The sequence below is a fragment of the Natrix helvetica genome, assembly GCF_964273705.1.
Source record: "Natrix helvetica genome assembly, chromosome: 15".
Lineage (NCBI taxonomy): Eukaryota > Metazoa > Chordata > Lepidosauria > Squamata > Natricidae > Natrix > Natrix helvetica.
This window is the reverse complement of record NC_138565.1, coordinates 3,761,666-3,775,385: the sequence shown is the minus strand read 5'-3', so window position 1 is coordinate 3,775,385 and position 13,720 is coordinate 3,761,666. Positions and strand designations below refer to the sequence as shown.

The 13,720-nt window shown below is 45.7% G+C and overlaps 1 protein-coding gene across 1 annotated transcript in view; it reads left to right on the top strand.

The window, feature by feature from the left end:
* CFAP77 (cilia and flagella associated protein 77) overlaps nt 1-13,720 on the top strand; it is a 41,060-nt gene that overhangs the window by 17,325 nt on the left and 10,015 nt on the right. The window contains exons 2-4 of the mRNA XM_081967313.1: nt 3,176-3,275; nt 4,161-4,389; nt 13,402-13,507. Coding sequence (XP_081823439.1) covers nt 3,176-3,275; nt 4,161-4,389; nt 13,402-13,507 — 435 coding nt within the window. The remainder of the gene's footprint in view (nt 1-3,175; nt 3,276-4,160; nt 4,390-13,401; nt 13,508-13,720) is intronic.

Below are 13,720 nucleotides of genomic sequence, written 5' to 3'. Positions count from 1 at the left end.
CACCTATCTACTTTACCTATCTATTTATCTATCCATCCATCCATCTCCCCCGTCCCTCCCTCCCTCCCTCCCTATCTTTCTATCTATCTATCTATCTATCTATCTATCTATCTATCTATCCACCCACCTACTTACCTATCTACCTACCTACTGTATATCTACCCATCCATCCACTTACCTACCTACCTACCTAATATATTTATCTATCCATCCACCTACCTACCTACTTAATCTATTTATCTACCCATCCATCCATCCATCCATCCATCCATCCACCTACCTACCTACCTACCTACCTAATCTATTTATCTATCCATCCACCTATCTACCTACCTACTGTATATCTACCCATCCATCCACTTACCTACCTACCTACCTAATATATTTATCTATCCATCCACCTACCTACCTACTTAATCTATTTATCTACCCATCCATCCATCCATCCATCCATCCATCCATCCATCCATCCACCTACCTACCTACCTAATCTATTTATCTATCCATCCACCTATCTACCTACCTACTTACCTACTATATATCTATCTACCCATCCATCCATCCATCCATCCATCCACCTACTTACCTACCTACCTACTGTATCTATCTATCTATCTATCTATCTATCTATCTATCTATCTATCTATCTATCTATCTATCTATCTATCTATCATCTATCTATCTATCTATCTATCTATCATCTATCTATCTATCTATCTATCTATCTATCTATCTATCTATCTATCCATCCATCCATCCATCCATCCATCCATCCACTCACCCACCCACCCACCCACTTACTTACCTATCTACCCATCTACCTTCCTTATCTGGCCTTTGGGTGCTTTGTAAAATAGGTGCCATTCCAGTTCCCCCTAGGGTTCACTCAATCGAATGCCCCCCCCCCCCCCGGTATCCCCCACAACCCCCCCCCGGTGTATTGTTGCCGAGACCCGCCTTCCCTGAATGTAATCAAACATCACGCTAAGTAGCAAATAAATCTCTCCATCTCTTTAAGCCGCACAGCGAGATCATGTAAATGCAAATGAGAAGCAGGAGATCAAGCTGTGGTTGGGGTGGGGGGATATGTCGGAGGGAGGGAGCGGTTGGAGGGGAGCAAGACATCCCTGGAAGTGCTCTGCTCACCAGGACCCATAAATCAGGGGACGATCCTTGTAATGGGGAGGGACCCCTGATGAGGGGCTTTAAGGCCTTCTCCTTTTAAGTGAAACCAACACTTAAGGAGGAAGGAGCGATCATAAAGGCTGCATTTGTCCTAAAGGGAAAAGTTCCCCTCGCACATCTGTGCTAGTTGTTCCCGACTCTAGGGGGCGGTGCTCATCTCTGTTGCAAAGCCGAAGAGCCAGCGCTGTCCAAAGACGTCTCCGTGGTCATGTGGCCGGCATGACTCAATGCCGAAGGCGCAGGGAACGCTGTTCCCTTCCCACCAAAGGTCCCCCAATTCTCAAATCCTCAACAAAAAACCACGTACTTTCCTGGAAGTTTATATTTTGCTCCTCCAGTACAATCATTCATTCAGTGACCGTCTAAAGTAATAACGGCACAGAAAAGATCCAAAGCTAAGCCATCAAGGATGAAGCTTGATGATGATGATGATGAAGAAGAAGAAGAAGAGTTGGAAGGGACCTCGGGAGGCCCTGTAGTCCAACCCCCTGCTTGACTCGGAAGAATCTACCCAGAAGGGCAGCAACAGAACACAAAAGGAGTTGCGTCTTGACGAATCCCCTGTGCTTCTTCGAACATCCCTTTGACGGATGGGCCAAGTCAGGAAAAAGTTCAATGGTTGAACAAGATGAAAGTTGGCTTGGCCAAGACAAATATGTCAAGCGTTGAATGAATGGCTTTAATGAAGCTTGAAGAGACACGACAGCCAGCCACCACCGACTCGCTTTTATTTAGTTTTCAAATTAACTCCCTTTCTTTCCCCGAGGTGTGTCCCTCCACCCCGGGGGTGTGGGATGGGGGTTGTGGTGTCTGTGGGATTCATTGTCCCCCCCTCGATTGTCCTTTTTGTCTTGACCGAAGTCTCCATGGTGAAGCCAGGCCGAGATTAGCTGCTAGGCTTTGAAAATTTCCGTCTCTTTTCGTCAGAAATGGTGGAGGAGGAGGAGGAGAAGTGCGGTTGGGATGGCCGCTCGGGCCACATCTTTCTAAGCTCAGAGTGGGGTCAACGCACAATGGGGAAATCAGTTTTTTTGCTTCTTCTCCTCCTCCTTCCCCCCCTAAGCAGGCTGCAAATCCCTCCGGCCAAAAATGCTTAAAATGTTGGGGGGGGTTTCCCCCCAATTTTCAAGACAAGCCCACCCACAGGTTGTTAAGAAAAAAAAAAACCACACAACTCGGTGTGACAGATAGGGCTAAAAATCTCTCGGAGGGGTTTCCAAATTAGACGCCAGGAAGGGGGTCTGGTGTAACACGATGGGATCGAATCCCCTTTTTTTTAAGCCACGGAAAACCAAAAGTGCAGATGTGCACCAGTTGTGCGAAGGGAGTCCTCGAATTACGACCACAATTGGGATCCTGTTGCTAAGCGACATGGTTGTTAAGTGAGCCGGGCCCCAGACAACCCTTTTCCCCACAGTTGTTAAATGAATGGCTGCAGAAGATGAATAACAGAGTTGGAAGGGACCTCGGAGGTCTTCTAGTCCAACCCCTCACTCAGGCAGGAAACCCTCTGCGTTTTGCTGATCCACTAATTTGGTCACTTTGTTGAAACATGAAATAAGATTTGTTGTTCTCTTCTCCTCTCCTCTTCTGTTCTAGCCATCCCATTATTCTATTCTATTCTATTCTATTCTATTCTATTCTATTCTAATTGCTATTCTAATTGCTATTCTATTCTATTTTCTATTACTGTACCGTTTCTCTTCTGTTCTGTTCTATACAATAGCTTGTGTTGATTAAAATCTGTTCTGCAAACAAGCCACTCACTTAAACAACTGCAAACAAATCCGTTGGCTTAACAACCCTGGTCAAAAAGAAAAAGTCGTACAATGGGCAGGTCTCACTCCACGACTGCTTCGCTTAGCGGTGGAATTTCTGACCGTAAGTCGAGGACTAGCTGTTCAATCCTAGCGGTTGAGGGGGGGGGGGGCTGCCGAAGATACACGTGGATGGTCAAAGCTCTTGATGAATTTGTGTCTCCCGTTTGCAGACCGAAATTGGGAAGCCGCGTAGAAGTAACTACACTCTCCCAGGCTACGATTTCAGCTACGGCTTGTATTTACACGGAATGGATGGAGGCGTCCCGGAAGGTAAGGGGATTGATAAACGCTGATCACGTTTAGATCCGTGCATGAGAAAGAAAAAGTCCCTTCCACCGCCAGCAGCTAGAGAAGCATTGGGGCGTGTTTCTCGCCCATCTTCAAACTCCAGAAAGTTTCTTTTAAAGAAAGTTTTTTATTTTTAGACAGACATAGACAAACCAAGCATAAAACATAAAGCCATCTTCCATTACATACAGGGTGTCGATTGGTTACAAGGTTTTTGTGCGTCCTTTCCATAGTCCTCACTTACAATTTATAGAAGGGGACCAGGGGAGACAGGAGAGCAGATAGCAACCAGAAGCTTCTTCGCGTTTGCTCAAACCGTCCTCAACGGAAGGAAGAGAAATGTTGCTCCCCGTTTCTCCCAAGACCCTCTCCCTCCCCCAGCCCGTTCATTGCCACCGGCTTTTCCTTCCGTGCCCCCTCCCCTCCGACCTCCTGGGTCCTCGCCCTCCACCCGCTGCTTTTGCCAGCTTGTCTTGCAAGACAAGATAGCAGCCTGCCACAGAGAGGAGAAGGGGACAAGCTATGTTCCAAAGTGCCAAACAAGGAATAATAATGGATGGAAACTGAATAAGGAGAGATTCAACCTGGAAATAAGGAGGAACTTTCTGACAGTGAGAGCAACCAACCCATGGAACAGAAGTTGTGGGGGCTTCATCACTGGAGGCCTTCAAGAAGAGGCTGGACTGCCATCTGTCGGAAATGGTGTGGGGTCTTCTGCTTGGGTGGGTGGGGGTTGGACTAGATGACCTACGAGGTCCCTTCCAACTCTGTTACTCTTGTCATTCTCCTTTCCTTGGTTTGGGAAGGAGAGGCACTTTCTTTTAACGCCCACGCTCTCCTTAACTTCTCCTCCTCCTCTTTTTACAGCCATTTGCCACTGGCACGTCCTGAAGCCAAGAATTATCTTGGAGAAGGAGAAGCCCCGTGACTACATGACCACCAACGTCCACGCGGTCAAGGACGGCTACGTCACGGCCCACGAGCAGAACCTGTACCGCAAGATGAAGGATTTCCACGTCAACATAGAGGACGAGCGTCGGTTCAAGAGGACACCTCCCAAAGTCCCCCCAGACATGACCTATGGAAGACCAGCACGGTGAGAGGCAGAGGGGCTCCCACCAAAGAGTTTTGGGGGTTCAGATCTAAACCCCATCGTTTTTGTTGAAATTCGTTTTTATTTATGGAGTCTTACGCTCCGTTGGGGTCACAAGGAACCTCTGGTTGGGTAGGTTGAGCTTTCCAGGGATCAGGAAGTCCTCGACTTAGAACCAGGGGTGAAATCTGCTGACCTTCGCGACTGGTTCGCAAATGTGAGCGCGCATGCACGCCCACACTTGCTCCACCTGCAGGACCTTCCGCGTACAGCATCAAAAATGGACGTAGCAGGTGGGTGGAGCCGGCTACCGAGCGCACCTGCAAAGGTGAGCGAACAGTGAGATAACTAGGAGGCTGAAGGATAAAACACATGAAGAACAGTTGCAGGAACTGGGCATGGCTAGTTTAATGAAAAGAAGGACTAGGGGAGACATGATAGCAGGTGTTCCAATATCTCAGGGGTTGCCACAAAGAAGAGGGAGTCAAACTATTCTCCAAAGCACCTGAGGGTAGAACAAGAAGCAATGGGTGGAAACTAATCAAGGAGAGAAGCAACTTAGAACTAAGGAGATATTTCCTGATAGTTAGAACAATTAATAAGTGGACCAACTTGCCTCCAGAAATTGTGAATGCTCCAACACTGGAAGTTTTTAAGTAAAGATTAGATATTCATTTGTCTGAAGTGGTGTAGGGTTTCCTGCCTAGGCAGGAGCTTGGACTAGAAGACCTCCAAGGTCCCTTCCAATTCTGTTATTCTATTCTATTATAGATAGATAGATGGATGGATGGATGGATAGATGGATAGATGCGTAGGTAGGTAGGTAGGTAGGTAGGTAGGTAGGTAGGCAAGCAAGTGATAGATAGATAGATAGATAGATAGATAGATAGATAGATAGATAGATAGATAGATAGATAGATAGATAGATAGATAGATATAGGTAGAGTTATAGTTAGATAGATAGATAGATAGATAGATAGATAGATAGATAGATAGATAGATAGATAGGTAGAGATAGAGGCAGGTAGGTAGGTAGAGGTAGGTAGGTAGGTAGATAGATAGAAATAGATGATAGATGATAGATAGATAGATAGATGATAGATAGATATAGATGGACAAGTAGATATATAGATATATAGATAACGTTGATTATTTCGCCCAGCCAACGGCCTCTTTTCCACCGTGGAAAATTCCTGGCTCCTGGTAAAAGTGCTCGGTGATAGATTTCATTTTAAAAAGCTAATTGGTACTAAAGATTTTATTTCCCTTGTTTAAATAAAAAAGTACGGAAAGGTAAAAGGGAAGAGCTATTTGCGGGGGGGGGGGAGGGAAGGTGATTAAAGAGGCAACCCGCCAGCAAATGGCACCGATTTGCATATGCAAATGGGATGGATTTTAAAATGGTCTTTAATGACCATTTTCATCGCAGGCATTAACATTAATTGCAGCCATATGAAAATGAGGCATCGGGGCGGCTGTTTAGCCGCCCGAACCCCTGGCCATAAAGCTTTATCTTGATTACCACTAGACATCATGGCTACCACTAGGATTTCTGGTCGGGATGGCAAACAAAGAGCTTTTAAGCTGGGTGGGGGGGAAAAGTGGTCTCTCTCCCAACAGGCTGCCCACCAAATTTGCTTTATTTCTTCATAAACGGAGGTTAAGTGACTGCCCAGGGAAAACCGCCCAAGAGTCGCCTATCCCCATCCTTGTTTTCATATTAATAAATAACATGGACATCCATCCCAACCCGGAAAAATGGCAGAGTTTTTTTTTTTTTTTTTTTGCCCAACATCTGGGGAGGGGGGAGAAAAAGGAGGGGAGCTATTCATTTTCCAGTTATTAGAATCCGTTTCCAATCTTCTTTAATTGTTCCCTTTTAGGTCGGATGGCCTGCGGGCATTTATTCCCCCACTTAAAAAAAAAAAATCAGGGTGTAGATCAAAGATAATTATTGGATTATTAAGGCCACTTTGGGTTAAAAGGAAAAAAAACCCGGGAAGGAGGAAGGAGTGGAGGGGGGAGGAAGGGGGTTTAACCCCTTATTCTGGATTGGTAAATTTAGGAGCTGATCCCCCATTGCTGTGTAGGACCTGCTAAAAATCCCAGCTACAAAGAGATTTGGACTCTAGAAAGAGTGCGGAGAAGAGCAACAAAGAGGATGAGGGGACTGGATGCTAAAACATACGAAGAACGGTTGCAGGAACTGGGGATGTCTAGTTTAATGAAAAGAAGGACCAGGGGAGACATGATAGCAGTCTTCCAATATCTCAGGGGCTGTCCCAAAGAAGAGGGAGTCAAACTATTCTCCAAGGCACCTGAGGACAGAACAAGAAGCAATGGGTGGAAACTAATCAAGCCTGGAATTAAGGAGAAACTTCCTAAGAGTGAGACTAGACTAGACTAGAATAATGGAATGTAGAACAGAACAGAACAGAGTAATAGAATGAAGAATAGAATAGAATAGAATAATGGAATGAAGAATAGAATAGAACAGAACAGAATAATGGAATGAAGAATAGAACAGAATAATGGAATGAAGAATAGAACAGAATAATGGAAAGAAGAATAGAATAGAATAGAGTAGGGTAGGGTAGGGTAGGGTAGGGTAGGGTAGGGTAGGGTAGACTGGACTAGACTAGAATAGAATAGACTTGAATAGAATATAATTCTTTATTGGCCAAGGTGTGATTGGACACACAAGGAATTTGTCTTTGGTGCAGATGCTCTCAAGTGTACATAAGGAGAGTAAAATACATTCATCAAGAATAAAAACACTTAGTGATAGCCATAGGTTACTGCTAAGCAATCAAATCATACTAGGAAACAAACAAAACAATATAAATTGTAAAGATGCAAGCACAATTAACCAGTGGAACAGCTTGCCTCCAGAAGTTTTGGATTCTCCATTGCTGGAAGTTTTTAAGTGACTAGACAGCCCTTGCCTGAAAATGGTATAGGGACTCCTGCTTGAGCAGGGGGTTGGACTAGAAGACCTCCACGGCCCCTTCCAATCCTGTTCTTTGGGTTTTTCGAACTCCTCCATCGCTTTTTATCAAGTTATCTTCCTTTTCGCTGTTGAGGTGGAAATAACCAGGTTTTTCAAAGAGGGGGCTTTCCTCCCACGGGGTGCGTTGTTTGCCCCATTCACCGCTTCCTCTGCAGTTCTCCCTCTCACCCCAACCTGCAATCCCCCTTTGGGGGATTCCATTCAGATTCCTTTTGTCACGAGGTCTCTTAGAAATGACATTGTTCACCTCCTCCTCCTCCTCCCCCCCACCCGCCTTCCTTCTTTTCCTCTTAAGTTTTGGACAGAGATTTATGAACAGGGATGAAAGCCGGGAGGGGCGAGGGAGACACAGATGGGACGATAGCAGATAATATGGCTGTTCCCCGGAGTCTGATTGGAGGGGTGTGTGTGATCGTAGCCTATTCATCAGCTGCCAACGGCCCCTACCAAGGTCAGCACTAACAAGGAAGAGGTAAGTTTTCCCGCGGACCCCAAGGGGCTCCCTCCAGTCAGTGGCGCAGTGAGCACTGGTTTGTGATCTTGGCAAGGGTTGCCTCGCGCAAAACCCAGATTTTTGCAACACAAACTCCTTTCTCCCGGCTGGCCGCCGCGTTTGCAAACAGGCTGCCATGTGTTTCTAAAGAAGAGGTGGGGGGAAACACCCAAAAGGCCTCTGTGAGAAAGTGGGCTTCCATGTTCAGCACATGGCTTCCATTGATTAGCATTTGAGATGGTTGAAGTGGCCTGCATACTCTCTCTCTCTCTGTCTGTCTCTCCCTCCTTCCCTCTCTCTCTCTCTCACACACACCCACACCCACTTTCCTTTTGAAGGACTGGTGAGACCACACTTGGAATACTGTGCCCAGTTCTGGCCACCACGATAGACGGACATCCTTAGTCCTTCATGACTCCAAGCTTCTCTCCTTGATTAGTTTCCATCCATGGCTTCTTCTCCTGCCTTGTGGGCCTTTAGAGAATAGCTTGATCCCTTCTTCTCTGTAGAAGCCTCTTAGATATTGAAACACTGCTATCATATCAAGACACCAAGCTGACAGGAACAGCCAAAACTCCAGAAGATAAGCTTAAGCTAAAGAAGGATCTGGACAGACTTCAACATTGGGCGCTATCTAACAAAACGAAATTCAATAGTGACAAAAGTAAGGTTCTACATTTAGGCAAGAAAAACGAAATGCACAGGTACAGTATAGGTGGTACCTCGCTCAACAGTAGTAACTGCAAGAGGGATCTTGGAGTCCTAGTGGACAACCATTTAAATAGGAGCCAGCCGTGTGCAGCAGCTGCCCAAAAAGCCAACACAGTTCTAGGCTGCATCAACAGAGGGATAGAATCAAGATCATGTGAAGTGTTAATACCACTTTATAAGCCCTTGGTAAGGCCACACTTGGAATACTGCATTCAGTTTTGGTTGCCACGATGTAAAAAGGATGCTGAGACTCTAGAAAGAGTGCAGAGAAGAGCAACAAAGAGGATTAGGGGACTGGAGGCTAAAACATACGAAGAACAGTTGCAGGAACTGGGTAGGTCTCTCTTACCAACCCCACTTGCTCAGTTGCCCCCAACCAGGAGTACGACGACACAACGGCACACAATGTGGCAACCTGTGGCCCTCGCATCGGACCTCAGAGAGGTTGATATGATGTGTGACGTCAACTCTTGCACACGTGTGATCCTTCTGACTGGTTTGTTACAGACACAGCTGCCCCGGTGGGAGACTCCAGTTTTCTCTTCTTGTTAAGAAGTGACAAATTGCTTCTTCCACAAGTCAACAAAGCTGCTTATTTTTGCCGTTAAAGGTGGGAGTGTGATCTTGGGAATGTGACGAGCGACAAAAAAAAAAGAGAGATAGTTTTATATCATTGCCAGTGAAATAATCTGCGGGAAGAGAAGGAAGAGGGTGGAGAAGAAAAGAGCAATAGCGCTTAGACTTATATACCGCTTCACAGTGCTTTTACAGCCCTCTCTAAGCGGTTTACAGAGTCAGCCTCTTGCCCCCCAACAATCTGGGTCCTCCTTTTACCCAACTCGAAAGGATGGAAGGCAGAGTCAACTTTGAGCCTGGTGGGATTCGAACTGCCAAATTGCAGTCAGCCAGCAGGCAGCAGAAGTAGCCTGCAGTACTGCGCTCTAACCACTGAGCCACCACGGCTCCTACGTAGAATGTTGTTGTCTGTGAAGAGCTTATTAGTTTTCACTTGTCCTGGGGAGAACCAGATAATGGATCTTAGAGGGAGTCACATTTATTGCCTTTTGTGGCCACGCACGGACTGGAGGCTAGTTCCCTGCTTAACTCCCTCCTTCCAGCCTCAAGTGGCAATTTCCCAACATCAAAAAAGTTCATTCCAGCTACACTTAGTTTCCCATCGCTGCTACCTCTTAATTCTCCTTCGCCGGGATTCGTTTGCTCTTGGTTATCTCTACGCTGGGCCAGGAAACCCACCCTATGCCATCGACTCAGGCATCAACTGTCAGGTGTGGGGGGAAAAAGATGCTTTTTGTAAGTTTTCCCGCCGCGAAAGTTTCTCAGAGGCAGCTGAGACATCCTTGCTCCCGAGCGCTGTGATGCTGCGTTTGTTCCCAGCTCCCCTCTCCCGCCAAGGTTTTAATTTTAACAAAACCGCTGTCTCTTGCGAAAGCAGCCTCAACATCCATCCTCTGCAGCTGAGTACTTTCTCTGCTGTCACAAAATTTCCCAGGAATTTTAAGAAAGAGGAGGAGGAGGAGGAGGAGGAGGAGGAGGAGGAGGAGGAGGAGGAGGAGGTGGAGGAGGAGGAAGAGGAGGAGGAGGAGGAGAAGAAGAAGAAGAAGAAGAAGAAGAAGAAGAAGAAGAAGAAGAAGAAGAAGAAGAAGAAGAAGAAGAAGAAGAAGAAGAAGAAGAAGAAGAAGAAGAATAGCCTCTGGCTATTCTTTCAAATTAATACCCACTGATGATGAATTATTTTGCCCGCCCGCACACAGGGAGGCGAAATTAAGATCTGGTTTGTCACACCCAAGGCTTTCCCCTTGAAACCCCTTGCAACCCCCCGTGTTCCGAAGCCCCCATGGAAGATAGATGTTCCTTGGGAAATTTCATCCCCCATTCAAGAAAATAAAATTAAAATTGGGGTGGGAAAAAAAAAGTTTTAATGAGCTGCAAAACTGTGACGGGCCCGTCAGTGGGAAGCTGTGTTCTAATCCCCATAGAGATCTGTTTCGCCCCAAAAGCGAATCATACCTGCCAAGGACAAACATATGTACGCCCCCCAAAAGTGTCAGCTTTCTATTTTGCAAATTATAACTATTGTTCCTTTTCATCTCGGATTCCATTTTTAGAGAGAAAAGGGGAGGGGAGGAGAGAGAAGGAGAGAGCGAGAGAAGCTGACTTCTTCCTATCTAATATATATATACATATATGAGACTTTGTCATTCATTTCGAACTCCTGCAATTTTGATTTTAAAATACTGTTAATAGTTCATTATGGATTTTTTTTTTTAAAAAAAACAACTTATACGGCAGCGAAAGGAAGCTCATTATAAAGAGAGAGAGAAAGAGACAGCAGGAAGATTTCCAGAAAGCTCATCTTAACTTCTTTGCTGCTACAACCAGGGGGAAAAGGGTTTTTAAGTTCCTCGGCTAAAGACTTGCTGCCTCTTGAAAATTATTTAGCAGAGGAGTTTATTAAAAATGGAAAAGGAGGGAGGAAGGGGTGCCTGGTGAAAGGGAACAGTTCTTGAAAGTGTGCAGAAATACATTTTAGAGGGTCTAATGAGAAGGGGGTCTGGATGGAGAAAAGAAAATCAATAAAAGATAGATAGGTAGATAGATAGATAGATAGGTGGGTGGGTGGGTGGGTTAGGTAGGTAGGTAGGTAGGTAGGTAGGTAGGGTGGATGGATGGATAGATACACACAGACAGGCAGCTAAATGATAAATAACTAAAATGGATGGAGAGAAGAAAGAATTAATAAAAGATAGATAGGTAGGTAGGTAAATAGGTAGGTAGGTAGGTAGGTAGGTAGGTAGGTAGGTAGGTAGATAGATAAGATGGATGAATACACACAGACAGACAGCTAAATGATAAATAACTAGGATGGATGGAGAGAAGAAAGAATCAATAAAAGGTAGGTAGGTAGGTAGGTAGATAGAAAGAAAGAAAGATAGATAGATAAGATAGATAGAGGTAGGTAGGTAGGTAGGTAGGTAGGTAGGTAGGTAGGTAGGTAGGTAGATAGATAGATAGATAGATAGATAGATAGATAGATAGATAGATAGATAGATAGACAGACGGGTAGATGGATGGCTAGAGGGATAGATGGGAAGGAGATAGACAGACATCCAAAAGGCCTGAACTACATCCCCAAGATAATAGTCCAAGGTTGGATGAAGGACCAAAATCCATAAATAGAGGAAATTTGGCTAGGATCTGGAACCCAATCCAGAAGAAGAATCTATATTGTTGGCTCTTTGTCACAGTCCCCCCAGATCAGCAGACATCCAGAGAAGGTAGATTGGGTGAAGAACATGCGGAAGCAACCTAGAGAAGTCACTACTATTGCTCAATAAATTCCTCCTTAGTTCTAGGTTGCTTCTCTCCTTGGTTAGGTTCCATCCGTTGCTTCTTGCCTTTGGTGATTTGGAAAATAAGTTGATATAACCTCCCCACCACCACTTCTTTCTGGCAGCCCTTCCATTCTTTGCAGAATTTGGCAATGTGGGGGAGGGGGAAGTGGTGGACCGGGATTGTGGACAGGCTCCAAGAAATATTCTGCACCCCTCCGCCTGGGTGTGATCCGTGTGGCGCCCAGCCCCTTCCGCACACCAAATCCCTCCAGCTTGTGGAAAGAGCCTTCTCCAAGAGCATCCTCTCGGGACGGATAGGCACTTGATCAAGCTCGTAACATCATTAGCCAACATGAGCAGAGATTAAGCCTCTCTCCGAAGCTTGTGGCAAGACATAATTAGCAATAAAAGTCACGCCAGGAGCAGAATAAGCTGTGGGGTGAAAGAGGAGAAGGGCAGCTATTTACATGCGTGCAGAAAAGAGCCGAAATGAAACCGCAGTTGCGGCCCCTGACATGTTTGCGTTGTAAGGCCAAGGAGGAGAAAGAACGCTAGCGTTTTTGTCTTCAAGGGCTTTCCTTGACGTTGCATTCTTTGGTCAACGGAGAGTGCTTGTAGAGAGCAAATGGTCAGTATTTGTAGGATTGTTGTAGATTTCTTCAATGTAAGGAACCCAACTAGGCCCAAGATATCTGAGATCGCAAGGGATGGTTCAACACTTTGTCACGTGGTCTTTTGGGATTGGGAAATCAACAACCTACTTGGCCGCATGGAAATGCCTCAAGCTCAGCAGCCAGACTGTTGGTAGGTTAAGAGTGTTTGTAGGAGGAGAGGAACATTCGTTTAGGGCAATCAAAAATCAGGAGGAATTTGTTCCCGCATTCTCCAATTAAAATACGTAAATGAACGAACGAACGAATCCATACCAGGTGTCCCTTTTGCTCTTACTAAGTATTTGAGATAAAAGTAGACATCTCTGTGTATCAAGTGAAATTAAAACTGGAGGGGGGGGGGACAAGGAGTAGAAAGAAGGAACAAAACAAGACAGGGTCTTATTTTCTTTTGATCCCCCCGAAATAAGCGCTTGGCCTTATTTTCGGGGAGGTCTTATTATTTTTGGGGTGTAGGAAGCGGCGAGCGTGGCCACCTCATGGCTGCTGCTGTGTTGCAATATTTTCAGGGAGGGCTTATTTTAGCGCATGCGCTCAAAAGCCTGATTATCCGGGGAGGTCTTCTTTTGGAGGAAACAGGGTAATAACTTGGCCGACGGAGTCAAAGTCCCATCGTTTGAAGTCCGTGGACCTGGCCGAGAAGATTTCCTGAGTAAGATGCAGCGAAGGGAATTTCAGGGGTTGGATGATTCCAAGATCAAACTCACTGCATTCGTGTGGGCTGCGGTTACGGACAGGACGATGTCGTCGTCACTTTCCTTCCAAAATCTTTTTCAGGCCCTCGACGCCTTTCTTCGATCTTCTGCAGCACAAATACAGAGAGATTTGGATGGACGAGCAGAGGGCGGTCATCAAAGCTGAGAAAGCCGAGAAGAAACAGAAGGTGAGATGACTTTGAGAAGGCCTTTCAGTTCGCTGACCCCTTTCTCAAGACCTTTCTCTTGTATTGCACAGGTTCTCCATCCGTAAGCTGGTTCATCCCGATGTAGGGAAGACATCCCTATATCACAGCTTCTCAATCTTAGGAACCCTAAGATGTGTGGAGGGACGCAGTGGCTCAGTGGCTAAGACACTGAGCTTGTCAATCAGAAAGATC